The following is a 13,809-nucleotide window of genomic DNA, read 5'->3' on the forward strand; positions in this document are numbered from 1 at the left end:
GGTCTTAGTGTGCTGGGGGTGTTTGTGAGCCTTGTGCCTTCGCCAGCTGTCCCTGACCATCAGGACAGTGCCTGGGGTACCTCACTGCAGAACACAGGGTAGCTGTTCCAGGATGGGACAACTCTTGGTCCTGCATCCTGCTGAGGGCACCAAGCTTGGCTGGGCAGGGGTGTGGTTGCCCACCACAGTGGCATTCACTGCACCGTGGAGGATCTGGGACGATGGGGGTGGGGGGGTACCCTCGGGTACCTTGTTCTGCAGCGGGGCTGAGGGATTCATACCCAGCTGGTAGCAGGTTGAATGGGATCAAAGCCAAGTTGGGGCTGAGGGCAAGCTGGGAGTGCTAAGCCTGTGCCAGCTGTGTTGCTGCCTTCAGGGCTGGAGGGGGGGTTGTCCAGTCATGCACACTCGTGCCATGGTGGGGATCTGCCAGAGCATTCCCTGCTGCAGTCCCTGCCCATCCTGTGCCTCGGATGGTGCAGCCTTTGGCACTGCAGCCTGAGTCTGGCCAGGGTGGGCAAACAGCCCTTGCTGAGGGGTGGGGACACTGGGGCATGTGGAGGGGGAAGGGCAGCCCTGCAGTTGGGCTGGCGCCAGGGCCTGTTGGGCTGGTGCAGGGTCGGTTGGGGCACAGACCATCGGTTCAACTGCTGAGACTGTCGGTTGGGGTGCAGACAGTGGCTGGAGGCTGTTGGAGGGTTGAGGGGTGCAGCAGGGAAGCAGTAGAGCCAGGTAAGATTGGGGTGAGCCAGGGCAGTGATGGGGCCAGTCAGGGATGGAGCAGGTCAGAGGGTGGTAGGGCCGGGTGGTGATGGACCAGGCAGTGATGGGGTAGGCTTGGGGCCACTGGGGCCAGGCAGGGATGGGACTGGCAGCCTCCCCTAAGACTGCATGTGCAGAGGGAAGGCTGAGGGCAGTGGAGGGGTGAGATGGCCAGTGTCAGGAGGTCAGGGTGTGGGGTCTGCACAGCCCCTGGCTGAGCAGGGTTTTGCCCACTGGACCACCCCAGGTGCTGGGGAGCTGCAGCCGAGCCCGGTGCTGGCACGATGTCAGCCACACAAGACGAGCGGTTAGGCGTCCTCGAGAGCTTGGCCACAGTGCTGCTGCGTGTCCGGCCAGACAAGTGGGACAAGTTTATGGGCAGCGAGGAGACTTCAGTCATGCTGGACAAGTTCTTCAAGCAGCCGGAAATGCTGGAGCTGGTGCTGGGGCTGAGCCCTGCTGGGCAGCCCCTGCCCACTACCTGCTTCCCACCCACCCTAAAGGGCAAGGGAATGTACTTTGTGAAGAAGAAGGGGGAGAACATCACCGGGGAGAACTGTCGGAGCAGTCTGCTGGTGGGAGACATTGCCCCCTCACCCGTGGAGCAGCTCATCACTGTGGTGCTGGAGGTGGGTTGCCCATGCAGGCACAGGCTGAGCAGGGTGAGCTGGGCTCCCTGGGTACACTGCTGCACTGGGACCCCCGCTGTGGGCTGCTCTAGCCAAACTGCCAGGTGGGCTCCAAAATAAACTAAAATTCATAGAAGAAACTTGCCCCAGGCACTCACCCTGACCTTGCGGTGGCTCCCATTCTTTGTTGAACGAGCCCCACAAGGACAAGAGCTGGGTCAAGGTCACCAGCCCGGTTTTCTCCTGGCCCCAACTGGATCACTTCCTCTCTGCAATTTTAGAAACTCATAATAATGCCCACTTACCTCTACCCTGCAGCTGGGAAATGTCTAAGTGGATTTCTCTCAAACTTCCCATAAATATTCCTGCTGCCAGTCCAGAGCAACCGAAAGCTGCATCAGCTCCAGGAGCACCCACTATTCCCCCTCAGTGCTCGGGGCTTCAGCCCCTGACTCCACTAGATGCACTCACTCTGCCACTTCCAGCATTTCCCAGCCCACAAGGACTGGAAGCCCAGAGCAAGGGGCCTTTTGGTCACACTGATGAGAGAAACATCAGCAAAGCCCATCTATAGCCAACAGAGCCGTGACTGCGCTGACACTGTGCTTCAGCGGGCAGCAAGAGGGAACACTGGGGTGCCCACTGGCCTGTGTACGGGAGCTCATCACCAAGTGCCTGACCTAGCCCTGTCTCCCAGGTTGTGTCCCCTCTGCTCCTGAGCCAGAATGAGGGCTGGCCCAGGATGGTGGTGGAGGATGTCATGCGGCACACTCACCAGCTGCAGAACAAGATGTTCATGATGAGCGGGAAGATACAGGGAAAGCCGCTGCTCCCACTGCCCGAGCACCTGGTCAGCTGGGATGACTCAGGCGCCGTCCTGGACTGGTGGGTGCTGCTGGCACCATTTGGTGCCACAAAAGCCTGGCAGGGGCCCAGGACAGCATAAATCACTCGGGGAGGGAGGGGAGCTGGGACCCTGGCTCGGTCCCTGCACAGCCCTGGGCACAGCCATCCCCTGCAGCAGAGGATGTTTGAGGGGCTCATGCCAGGCATCTGCACTGGCAGAGATAGCCACAAGCAAGCATGAGAGGCTTCTCTAGGGCTGTTTGGGGTTCCCATGGGGCATAACCCACCTGCCTTTCAGCCTGGTGGGGCCCATAGACGGCTCAGTGCTGCACTCCATCGAGACCGTCGTCATCGAGTGGTTCCAGCAGGTTGAAGAGATCTTTAGCCAGAACTCAGCGCAGCCACTGCTGGAGGGGCTGCACCCCCTGCCCAGGGTCGAGTTTGAATTCTGGCAGACCAGGATGACCAACTTGGAGTGCATCAATAACCAGGTACTCTTTCACCCAAGGTGGCCACATGTCCTCATGCTGAGCCCCCCATGCTGAGCCGCCCCTGCTGATCTGACGCCTCTTCCCTGCCAGCTGTTCTCACCCCAAGTGACAGTGCTGGTCAAGACACTGGAGAAGGCTGACAGCTGCTACTGGCCGTCGTTGCAGAACATGTTCAGGGCCGTCAGTGGTGGTGAGGTCCCACGACATGGTGGTGGCTGCCTCCAACAAGGCGTCCTCATCCCAACACAGAGTTTCTCCATGTCCTAGGTCTGGAGGAAGCCAATGATGTCAGCATCCACCTGCAACCGCTGCAGACACTGCTGGAGGAGATGGAGCAAGCGGATTACTCCCAGGTAAGTGATATGTGGCAAAATAACCAGGCACAGCCTGGTGGCCCCATCTGGGCAACAGCAGAGCCCCAGAGGCTTCAGGGGGAACACATCCCCCTCGCTCTGCCACGGCCGTGCACTGATGAGGCTCTGCTCCCACAGCTGCGCTCCTTCATGCCCAAGGTGCTGTGCACCGTCTGCCTGCTCCGGGCTCACTGCGTGCACTACCACTCACCTGCCCACATAGCCCGTGTCCTGCAGGAGATCTGCAACCTCTTCATCAGCCAGGTACAGCCCCAGGGCCAGCACTGACCCAGCCCTGTCCCCTCCAGTTGTCTCTCTGGGGCAGATGTGGAGAGTCCAGTTACGGTGACGCAGAGACACCCCAGACAAGGGAACAGCAGAGCCCCCCATAGGGTTGGGGAGAGTCTGGGGCAGGCACGGGCTGCAGGCGACCACCAGCAAGTCCGTGGGGGTGAAGGGGGCAGGAGGAGCCTCCGCATCCTCCTGACAATGGCCTCTGCCTGTGTCTGTCTGTCCCAGACCTGTAAATACCTGAGCCCGGAGGACTTGCTGAAGGGGCTGCAAGGAGAACCCCAGGAGACCCTGGAAGGAATCAAACTAGCCATCTCCACCATGGAGAAGTTCTTCCAGTCTTACAGCACTTACTGCTCTGACCTCATGCCCACGTTGTTCCCGGTGGGTGCAGGGATGGTGCAGGAACATCTAACCCCTCCACACCAGCACCAGGCTGACAGCCCCTCTCCCCTCTCAGGAGCAGCCAGAGGTCTGGGAGTTTCCACCCCCCCACATCTTTTGGAGGATGGACACCTTCTTGCAGAGGCTTAAGACCATCAAGGTGACAGCACAGAATTTCAGGGCACAGTGGTAGCCTCAGTCAGGCCTTCCCTGCCCCGGGGATCCTGGGGTGGGAGTGGCACAGGGTGAACTCAGCCGCAGCCTGGGGTGGGCTGGGGCCGCTGGCACAGTGGGGCATCACTGGGAGATCAGTGGCACCATTCCCAGCACAGTTTCCCCCCCGACCCTGAGCCCCCATGGCAGGATGGGCACACCCCAGCTGGGCCGGGGAGCATCCCTGTGAGGATGCTCCTCAGGACTGCTGAGCTGGCAGGGTGCAGCCCTGTGCTGGTGCTGCAGCTCTGCACCTGCAGCCTGGGACAGGGGAAGACAGGTAAAAGGGGCTTTGTGCTTGCCAGGAGCTGTTCCAGGCAGCCATCGACTTTCTGAAGCTGGAGAAGACAGTGCTGGGAGGGGTGCGAGGAAACTTCCTTGGGAGCTGGGTGTTGCAGATCTCTGAGGAGGTCTGTGAAGCCACCAAAGCTTTTGCCGAATGCAAATATGATCCCTTGGATCCCGACGAAGAGGTGAGCAGATGCTGGAGTGGAAATGTAATGGATGCAGGAATGAGGGTGTTAACACTGGCTAAGTGAAAATAAAAAATCTCTTGTGAGAACACACTGCAGAGGGACACATGGGACTGTCCCACAGCAGCACAGCGCTGGCTCTGGAGCGGGTCATGGGGCTCTGGACCCTCTGGGTTCAGCAAATTTTTCCTGAAGGACTTGGGAAGAAGGCACAGGGGCTGTGCCACTTTAAACCATTTTGCTCTCACTGGCAGCAATGGAACAGAGACTTTGCAGAGTTCCAGAAGAAGGTTGAGGATGCAAACAAACAGCTGGCTGCCATCTTCTGCCAGGGCTTTGATGACTGTAACCGCCTGTCAGCTGCCATCAAGGTACCTGTGCCCCAGCTCAGCAGCCTGGCACGCAGCTCCCACAGGGACTCGGGGTCTCCCCCGTTCTGGGACTGCTCCAGGGTGCAGGACCCAGCGCCTGCCTCTCTCTCCTGCAGCTGGTGCACATGTTTGCCTCCGTGCTGGAGCGACCCCTGATCAGGGCTGAGGCTTCCCCCTGTCACTTGGCCCTGCTGGGAATGTTCGAGGACGAACTGGAGAGCGTGAAGGCGCTGTATGACACCCGGACCGTGTCCCCACCACCCACCGGGGGGGCCCCAGCCATCCACAAGAACCTGCCGCCCGTGGCCAGGCAGCTGAAGTGGGCTCTGGAGCTGCAGCAGCGGCTGGAGGGGCCACACAAGGACTTGTTGGCCATCGACCACCCGTAGGTGCAGGTCCCCTGTCATCCCGCGGGGACACAGGGCAGCAGGGGAGCAGGATCCGGCCTGGAGTGGGTCCCCTCCCACACCCTGCTGCAGCAGCTGCTGCTTTATTGTGGCTCCGACAGTGCCATGGTGGGTGCTGAGGCTGAGCTGGTGTCCGGGAAGTACGAGAAAATGATGGGGCTGCTGCAAAGTTACAGCAAGAGGATCTACGAGGAATGGGCATCCGGACCCGGCGAGGAATGCCACTTCAGCCTGGAGCAGCCCCTGCTTCAGAGGGACCCCGAGTCTGCCCTCCTCAGCGTGAACTTCAGCAGAGAGGTCGGTGCTGGCACGGGGAGCACCAGCAATCCCTCACCCCGGTGTGAGCCCCGCGCTCTCGGGGGCTGCCTGAGGTGCAGGCGGGGCTGCTAACGAGCCCCATCCCGGCTGTGGCGTCTCGCAGCTCTCTGCCGTCCTGCGGGAGGTGAAGTACCTGCATATCCAGCAGCAGCAGGACATCCCAAGCAATGCTGAGAGCCTCTTCGCCCAAAATGAGACTTTTCAAAAGATAGGGGACAACTTGGAGCTCATCGTGGGCTGGTACAATGAGGCAGGTTCTGAAGGGGACACAACCCAACTACTTTTCCACGCCCTGAGCCTCAGCCGGGCTGAAAGGGACTGGGGGGAGTTTGGGTACCACTGGCACATCACTGGCACCTCAGGTCCGTGCCCATCCTGTGGCTAAGCCAAGCTGTGGCTGCTGCTGTCCACCTCCTGCCCCCCACCACTGTGTTGGGTCCCTGCTCCAGCTGAGCACCCACCTGTGGATGTGTTGGCTCCAGGTGAAGCAGCGGCTGATGCCAGTGGAGGAGCCGCTGCTGGCAGGGGAGCTGGGGGCCCTGGACGTCCGTCTGGCCAGCGCTGAGACATCTCTGTTCTGGAACCATGAAGGTACAAACCCCCACCTTGGCCATCCAAGATGAGGATCCTCCTTGTGCGTTTTGGGGGCCCCTGGTCCCCAGCACCAACTGACCTCCCACTGCCCTGGGGGTGTCTCCACAATGTGCTTGTGTGCCCATTTCCCTCCCAGGTGTCATGGAATACATCCAGGAGATGAGGGAGACCCTGCATGACCTGCAGAGACGGGTCCAGAGAGCAAAGCTGAACCTAGAGAACATCACCCAGCTGATGGAGGTAATGTTTGCTGGCACTTCACAAGCATCTTACCAGGACACGTCTAGCTAGGATTGTCCTTTCCCTGGCTCAGCAGAGCAGCCCTGTTCTCTCCTCCCTGCAGGACTGTTCAGCCACTCCCTTGTTTGGAAGAAAGGACAACAAGGCAACCGTGCTCCTGGACCTGGATGGGAAAGAAAATGCCTTAGCTCAGTGCCGCACTGCCATCGAGAATACAGGTGTGAGGATCCAGGAGATGGTGAAGGTGAGAATGGCCCTGGAGCACTGGATGGCTCACAGGCACATGAGGAAGGGCTTGCCAGCAATGTCAGGAGCCGATGCCTTTGCTGGGTGTTCACTGACAAACGCCGGCTGGTTTTCCCGTGGCAGGAGAACGCAGCTCTGTTCAAGGCTGACTTGTCCTCGCAGACGTGGGTGGCCTATGTGGGACACATAGACAGAATCGTGTTGGATGGGCTCTGCAGACTCGTTCACAAATCCCTGCAGCTGCTGCTCACCAACATGGTCCCTGACGTAGGTCCCGGTGCTCTGGCACTGGGTGTCCCTGTGCTGGGCTCGGGGTGTCCCACCACTCACGGTCAGTTTGGTCAGTGGCCAAACGTGACTGTCCCTGTGCTCCCTGCAGCTTGCGGGGCTGTGGGACATGAAGCCCTACACCAGGCACTGACCTGTTTCAGGCCCAGGTGTCCCCACTGTTCGAGGTGAAGATGGACCTGTGCGAGGGCCAGGTGCAGTACCAGCCCTCACTGGAGGTGGGGAGCAGCGACAGCTTCTTGGTGCTGGTGGAGGGGCTGCTCGGGGACACAGAGGCGGTGGCAGCCTCCATGCCACGGCTGCTGGAGGGGGCGGTCAGTTACAAGGTGAGTCCCTCACAGGCAGCAGCTCCCAGCTCAGCAGGAAGTGGGTGAGGGTGGCCAGTGTCCCCAGCCCGTCCCTGAGCTCTGCCTGTCCCTTCAGACTGCGCTGGAGGAGCAGGCAGATCTCGTGAGACTGCAGGAGAAGCTGATGTCACTGGTGGTCAGCACCATGGCAGAAGGTGAAGAATTCAGTGCCAGCTTTGAGGAGCACTCACACCTATGGGAGGAGAGCCCCGAGGACTTCCTGCAGCGCTTCCTCATCTTGGGCAGTGTCCCTGGCCCTGAAGAGATGGAGACAGAGCCAGAGAAGCCCCTGGCACCTAGGATACCACCCCTCCAGCTCTTTCAACAGGAGGTGTGGGATGGGTGCCTTGAGATGTGCTGGGTGCTTGGGGTGCCCTAGAGGACACTGGGGGCCCAGGGGGGCACCAGCCACAGACAATGACCCACTCACATCCCCAGATTGACACACTCGAAGCACTGTATGAAGAGGTGTTGGGGTTTGCCGAAACCAAGGTGTTTGGCGGGTGGCTGCAGAGTGACTGCCGCCCCTTCAAGAAGGCACTGCTGGCTGCCATCAAGGGCCAGAGCCTGGTGCTCCGGCAATACCTTGCCCACCACGTCACCTCCAGGTAAGGCCTGGTGAGCCCTGGTGCAGGGATGGGGTGCTGCCGGTGAATGAAGCCCAGCTTAGCTGTGGCACAAGCACCACTGTGTGCCAGGGCAGGGCTGGCCCTGGGAGACAGAGCCCTGAAAGCGCAGGTGAAGGTTCCAGGGGTGAGTCTCTGGGGGGTCATGCCCCGCAGAATGAGCCCTGAGCCCCAGGGACCCCTGGTGAATGCCATTGTCCTCCCAGTCTACAGGAGTTGCAGGATTTCATCCAAGAGTCCACTGCCGGCTTGAGTAAACCTCTGGAGGAGGGAGACTATGAAGCACTGGTGGAGGTGATGGGGCACCTGGCGAGGGTCAGGGAGAGGCAGGAGGTGACTGACAGCATGTTTGAGCCCTTGAAGGAGACAGTTGCGCTGCTCAAGACTTACGGGGACAAGATGCCAGAGGAGATCCACCTACAGCTCCAGGTAGGCTGCCTAGGGTGTGGGGGTCTGGGCAGGGGCTTACAGGGGCCAGGCTGGTGACCCCACATGGTGTCCACTGCAGAACCTGCCTGAGCTCTGGGACAACAACAAGAGGCTGTGCCTGCGGGTCGCAGAGAATGCAGCACCCCTGCAAGCCGCCGAGGCCACCATCCTCTGCCAGAAGTGCCAGGACTTTGAGGTGCCTGCCTGGGGGCTGCGGGCAGGGAGGCAGCTGCTCGGCAGCTCCAGGGAGACTCTGCTGCTCTCCCAGCTGCCAGATCCTGGCTGCCCCCACGAGCCCCATCCTCCCACACAGGTCCAGCAGCTCGCCTTCCGGGACACTTTCCAGGGAAATGCCCCTTTTTCGTACGCAGACCCAGACCCCTACAAGTCACTGAACAGGGTAAGAAGGCAAGGACACCAGGGCCACTGCTGTCCCCACTGGCACTGCAAGGCCACACCTGACACTGGATGCTGGGGAGGGGCAGCCGCTCCAGCTCTGGCTCCAGCTCCCAGGCTGACGGGGGGGGGTCTGGGTGTGCAGCAGGGACAGAGCTGCTGGAGTAGAGACATGTCCCTGGCTGAGACCTTTTCTTTTCCTCCATCCAGCAACACGAGAGCATCGCAGCCATGGAGAGGGACATGGCAGACCTGGCCACCTCAGCTGCACTGTTTGAGGTGTCGCTCCCAGAGTACAAACAGCTTAAAACGTGTCGCAGGGAGCTGTGCCTGCTGAAGGAGCTCTGGGACATGGTCACCCTGGTACGTGCTGTGGCCTAGGAGCCAGGGCACAGTGCCCAACGCTGCTTCCAGGCAAGGGCTGGACAGCAGGCTGCTCTTGGCTGGCATGGGCACCTAGCACAGGCACCTGGTGCCAGCTGGGCATTGCCAGCCAAAGGTGCAGAGCTGTTGCAGCTTCTCAGAGAGCTCATTGCCATCAGAGGGAGGATGAGACATGGGGCAGGTTGTCACACTTAGAGCAGGTCTGCATGGCGTGTGCATGCGTGGGGGGCCGGGTGGGCACACAGGGCGTGCGGGCACTGGGTATGCTGCTCTTCTTCCTGGGCAGGAACGCTTCTGCTAATCACATGTTGTGAAAATGTATCCTGGGTCCAGGTGAACTTGAGCATCGCCACCTGGAATACAACCAGGTGGTCAGACCTCAACGTTGAGGATATGGATATTGAGTGCAAGAAATTTGCTAAAGACATCCGGAGTTTGGATAAGGAGGTGAAGAGCTGGGACGCATTCACAGGGCTGGAGAGCAGCATGAAGAACATGATGACATCCCTGCGCGCCGTGAGCGAGCTGCAGAACCCAGCCATCAGGGACCGGCACTGGCAGGAACTTGTGCAGACAACCAAGGTGCTCCCAAGTCCTCCTGCCCATCCTTGGCCCAGGAGGCTCCAGCCCCTGGCCTGGGAGGCTCCCAAGATCCACATCCAGCAAGGGAAGGGTGCCATTAGGTTTAAATCTGGCCATATGCAAGTGTTTGTGTAGGGTCTCTAAATGCGGGTGTTAATGAGCTCGTTTGGGTGAGCTGCTGGACTGGCTCTCTGTGGAGGGGAGCCCACGGCCCAACCACGCTGGTTCTGCTCCAGGTGCAATTCACCATGTCTGAGGACACCACCCTCGCGGATCTGCTGCAGCTGAACCTACACAAGTTTGAGGAGGAGGTTCGCGGCATTGTGGACAAAGCGACAAAGGAGGCTGGGATGGAGAAGGTAAACGGGGCCCACCTCCTCCCCTGCTTTGCTGAGACCTCTGTGCCAATGTGACTCTGTGGCTGTCAAGGGCTTGTGTTTCAGTTCCTGGGGCTGGAGTCCACAGGGAGCACACAGAGCTTGTGGAGCTCATGCCTGGAGCAGGCGTTCCTCTATCCTCCTGCTTCCCCACAGGGGCTGGACCCAGCACCATGGCACCCAGCTCATCCTTGTGCCCCAACTGCAGGTGCTGAATGCCCTGGACACTACTTGGGCAACACTGGAGTTCGAGTATGAGCCCCACAGCAGGACCCAGCTCCCACTGCTCAAGATGGATGAGGTGCTCATTGAGACGCTGGAGGACAACCAAATGCAGCTGCAGAACGTGTTGGCCTCCAAATACCGAGCCTTCTTCCTTCAGAGGGCACAGGACTGGCAGCAGAAGCTGTCAACCACTGACACTGTTATCAACACCTGGTTTGAGGTACAGAGGAAGTGGAGTCACCTGGAAACAATCTTCATAGCATCCGAAGACACACGCCGTCAACTGCCAGAGGATTCAAAGAAATTTGATACCATTGACGAAGATTTCCGAGTGCGCAACCCATTCCCCCTCCCATCTTCCCTGTAGCTCTCTGCCGGTTTGGGTTGGCTAAAGTGTTTTTCCTCTTCAGGAACTAATGACTGATGCAGTAAAAACTCCCAATGTGATCGAATGCACCAACAAGCCCGGGCTGCACACGCAGCTGGAAGCGCTGCAGGACAGGTAAGGGTCAAGTCATTCTGGTGAAGCATTTTGGGGGGCCAAAGGAAGGGGTTGATTCCTCCAAAGCATCAGCAAGACAAGGGCTGAGCAAAGAGTAAAACCCATATGTGGGGGTTAATGGCAGGTCTTTCTGTTTTCTGCCAGGCTGGCGGTCTGTGAGAAGGCCTTGGCTGAATACCTTGAGACCAAAAGACTGGCTTTTCCCCGCTTCTATTTTGTCTCCTCTGCGGACCTACTGGATATTTTATCGAAGGGGACCGAGCCCCTTGAGGTATAGGCTGTGTGTGAGCATGGGAGTGAGTCCTGTGCCATTTCCCTGCTAACTTGTTCAAGCAGTTTTAGAACATTTTTCACTCTTATGCACAGAATACCATCCCTGATCCCCCTTCCTGGGTGTGCAGTGCCCAGGGAGCACCCAGGTGTAGATCCAATTGCTGATCACACTTCTGCACGTGACAGGGGTCCTGACAGTGGCTGTGCCTCTATTCTCAGGTGTCCCGGCACTTGACGAAGCTGTTCGACAGTTTGGCCAAGCTGAAGTTCCAGGAGAGCTCAGACCAAAAGCCTCAGAAGGTGGCCCACGGGATGTTCAGCCGGGACGGGGAGTATGTGCCCTTCAATGCAGACTGTGACCTGTCTGGCCAGGTCAGCTGAGCTTCGTGGAGACTCTGCATGCCGAGGCAGGGGGCAGGTTGAGGATGGGCATGAGCCTTTTGCTGGTTGTGCTCTAACAGCGTGGCGGGAGTATAAAAATGCAATTAAAAAGATTTTTGGCCAAAAACCCCAGAAACGGGACCTGCATTGTAGGTACAGAACAACACAGTCATGTGAACCTGCTCAGCCTCACAGTCCCTGGAGGGTTGCAGGGTGGTTACCCCTCAGCTCTTTGCCCTCAGACCACCCCCCATCACATCCCCTGGGATGTGCCCTGTGGGACCAGCACCAGACTCTCTCCTGTGGCGTACTGAGATGCAGGGAGAGGTTTGCACAGCCTGAGCAGACGTGGGCTGGGAGCTGCTCGCTCAGCCCTGCTGGATGTGACCCTCCAGGTCGAGATGTGGCTCAACCAGCTGCTGGAGCGCATGCGCTCGACGCTGCGAGACCTCATCCCCCAGGCCCTGGGCACTTATGAGGAGAAGCCGCGGGAGCAGTGGGTGTTTGACTACCCAGCACAGGTGGGTGCTGCTGCCCGGGGCCAGGCTGAGCCAGGTCTGAGAGGGACAGGAGGAGGAGACAGAGAGCCCTGGGAGGCACAGGCGCCCACCCTGAGCCATTGCAGGTTCCTCCTTATGGCCCTGTTGTCCCCATGGTTTGCTGCAGGTCGCTCTGACGTGCACCCAGATTGCCTGGACCTCAGAGGTCGGTGTTGCCTTTGCCAGTCTGGAGAAAGGTTACGAGAATGCCCTGAAAGATTATAACAAAAAGCAGGTTGGCATCATCTCGACCTGACCTGGAGCTGGCCCGAGCCTCTCTGCCAGGACAGGGGTCACTGAGAGGTGTGTCCATTATTTCTGTCCTTCCGCAGATCGCTCGGCTGAATGCCCTGATTTCCCTGCTCCTTGGGAACCTGAGTGCTGGAGACAGAATGAAGATCATGACAATCTGTACTATTGATGTCCATGCAAGGGACGTTGTGGCCAAAATGATCCAAACAAAGGTATTTGGTACCAGACGGTATTTTTGCTGCACCATCTCTCAGAACTTTGGAGCACAGATTTCCTGTCATTCTATTATTTTCGGGCTGGGCACCTCGGTTGGTGGGTGTGGACTGGGCTGGGCCGTGAGGAGGGACGGTCCTCACCCACCCCAGCATGGCACCAGGACCCGTTTGCACACTCTCCTTGTGCTGGGAGGTGGCGAATGGTCCTGAGGCACGGGTGTGTCGCTGTCCCAGCGGGCCAAGGTGGGCAGTGCCAGTGCCCACCTGCCCTCCACAGCCAGCTGCTCTGCAGGTGGAGACCTCCCAGGCATTCGCCTGGCAGTCCCAGCTCCGGCACCGCTGGGATGACGGGGAGAAGCACTGCTACGCCAACATCTGCGACGCTCAGCTCCTGTACGCCTACGAGTACCTGGGGAACACCCCCCGGCTGGTCATCACCCCCCTGACAGACAGGTTGGGGCTTGGCTCCCCACGCCTCCCAATGCCCATGGCACAGTGGCCATGCACAGCCCGGGCCCCGCTCAGCCCCAGTGCCCTCCCTCCACAGGTGCTACATCACCCTGACACAGTCCCTTCACCTCTACATGGGGGGGGCCCCCGCTGGCCCCGCAGGCACCGGGAAGACAGAGACCACCAAGGACCTGGGCCGGGCAGTGGGGATTATGGTCTACGTGTTCAACTGCTCCGAGCAGATGGACTACAAGGTAGGGCACGGGGCAACAGGACAGTACCACCGAGGTGAGAACCATGGGCTGTCCAAGACAAGGGGGCCCCGGTTTTGGGTCTATGGGAGCCCAGGGGAGCCTCAGCAAGGGGGCTTTATCACTGTGGGGAATTTCCCTAGGGAAGAGCACAGTCCATAAAGCACGAGCAGCTCTCAGCACTCGAGTTTTGTCTACAAATCCCCCCCCCATTGCGGCTGCCGTGAGGGATCGCAGTGCCTGAGCTCTGTCCTGCTGCTCTGTTTCTCTCCAGTCCTGTGGGAACATCTACAAAGGACTTGCCCAGACAGGCGCCTGGGGCTGCTTCGATGAGTTCAATCGCATCTTGGTGGAGGTCCTGTCTGTCATTGCGGTGCAGGTGCGTGCTGAACCCACAACCCAGTGGCCCTGGGTGCCAAAGAGACTTCCCAGCTCCTGTCCTGGATGCTGCCCCAGTTAGACCTGACTCACAGGACAGTTTGCTACTGTTCTCTCTACTGTGTCCTGTTTGGACACAGGGTGGCGGGTGGAAGCACAGCAGTGCAGGGGATTTGGGCCCAGCTGTGTCCCATCCTGGTGACTGTCACCCCCCGGCTCTGGGATAGGGAGCTGGGGTGATTAAGAAGGAGCTGGTTTAAGGCCAGCTCTCCTGCTGCTGTGGCTTCAGCAAGATC

General features: G+C 59.4%; 1 protein-coding gene across 1 annotated transcript in view; it reads left to right on the forward strand.

The window, feature by feature from the left end:
- Positions 1-817: 817 nt before the first annotated feature.
- DNAH17 (dynein axonemal heavy chain 17) overlaps positions 818-13,809 on the forward strand; it is a 32,876-nt gene continuing 19,884 nt past the window's right edge. The window contains exons 1-36 of the mRNA XM_042025619.1: positions 818-1,391; positions 2,089-2,276; positions 2,536-2,728; positions 2,819-2,918; positions 2,996-3,081; positions 3,220-3,345; positions 3,601-3,756; positions 3,833-3,916; positions 4,275-4,442; positions 4,697-4,813; positions 4,930-5,198; positions 5,322-5,517; positions 5,642-5,788; positions 6,021-6,129; positions 6,269-6,372; positions 6,476-6,616; positions 6,742-6,885; positions 7,050-7,232; positions 7,330-7,584; positions 7,692-7,861; positions 8,086-8,308; positions 8,388-8,504; positions 8,622-8,708; positions 8,915-9,067; positions 9,422-9,670; positions 9,907-10,029; positions 10,256-10,603; positions 10,683-10,774; positions 10,919-11,045; positions 11,267-11,419; positions 11,824-11,949; positions 12,095-12,202; positions 12,300-12,431; positions 12,727-12,887; positions 12,982-13,138; positions 13,410-13,514. Coding sequence (XP_041881553.1) covers positions 1,047-1,391; positions 2,089-2,276; positions 2,536-2,728; positions 2,819-2,918; positions 2,996-3,081; positions 3,220-3,345; positions 3,601-3,756; positions 3,833-3,916; positions 4,275-4,442; positions 4,697-4,813; positions 4,930-5,198; positions 5,322-5,517; positions 5,642-5,788; positions 6,021-6,129; positions 6,269-6,372; positions 6,476-6,616; positions 6,742-6,885; positions 7,050-7,232; positions 7,330-7,584; positions 7,692-7,861; positions 8,086-8,308; positions 8,388-8,504; positions 8,622-8,708; positions 8,915-9,067; positions 9,422-9,670; positions 9,907-10,029; positions 10,256-10,603; positions 10,683-10,774; positions 10,919-11,045; positions 11,267-11,419; positions 11,824-11,949; positions 12,095-12,202; positions 12,300-12,431; positions 12,727-12,887; positions 12,982-13,138; positions 13,410-13,514 — 5,742 coding nt within the window. The 5' untranslated portion in view covers positions 818-1,046. The remainder of the gene's footprint in view (positions 1,392-2,088; positions 2,277-2,535; positions 2,729-2,818; positions 2,919-2,995; positions 3,082-3,219; positions 3,346-3,600; positions 3,757-3,832; positions 3,917-4,274; positions 4,443-4,696; positions 4,814-4,929; positions 5,199-5,321; positions 5,518-5,641; positions 5,789-6,020; positions 6,130-6,268; positions 6,373-6,475; positions 6,617-6,741; positions 6,886-7,049; positions 7,233-7,329; positions 7,585-7,691; positions 7,862-8,085; positions 8,309-8,387; positions 8,505-8,621; positions 8,709-8,914; positions 9,068-9,421; positions 9,671-9,906; positions 10,030-10,255; positions 10,604-10,682; positions 10,775-10,918; positions 11,046-11,266; positions 11,420-11,823; positions 11,950-12,094; positions 12,203-12,299; positions 12,432-12,726; positions 12,888-12,981; positions 13,139-13,409; positions 13,515-13,809) is intronic.

The sequence above is a fragment of the Corvus kubaryi genome, unplaced genomic scaffold (assembly GCF_017639235.1).
Source record: "Corvus kubaryi isolate FWS band 111438036 unplaced genomic scaffold, C.kubaryi_AGA036_p1.0 37272, whole genome shotgun sequence".
Classification (NCBI taxonomy): Eukaryota; Metazoa; Chordata; class Aves; order Passeriformes; family Corvidae; genus Corvus; species Corvus kubaryi.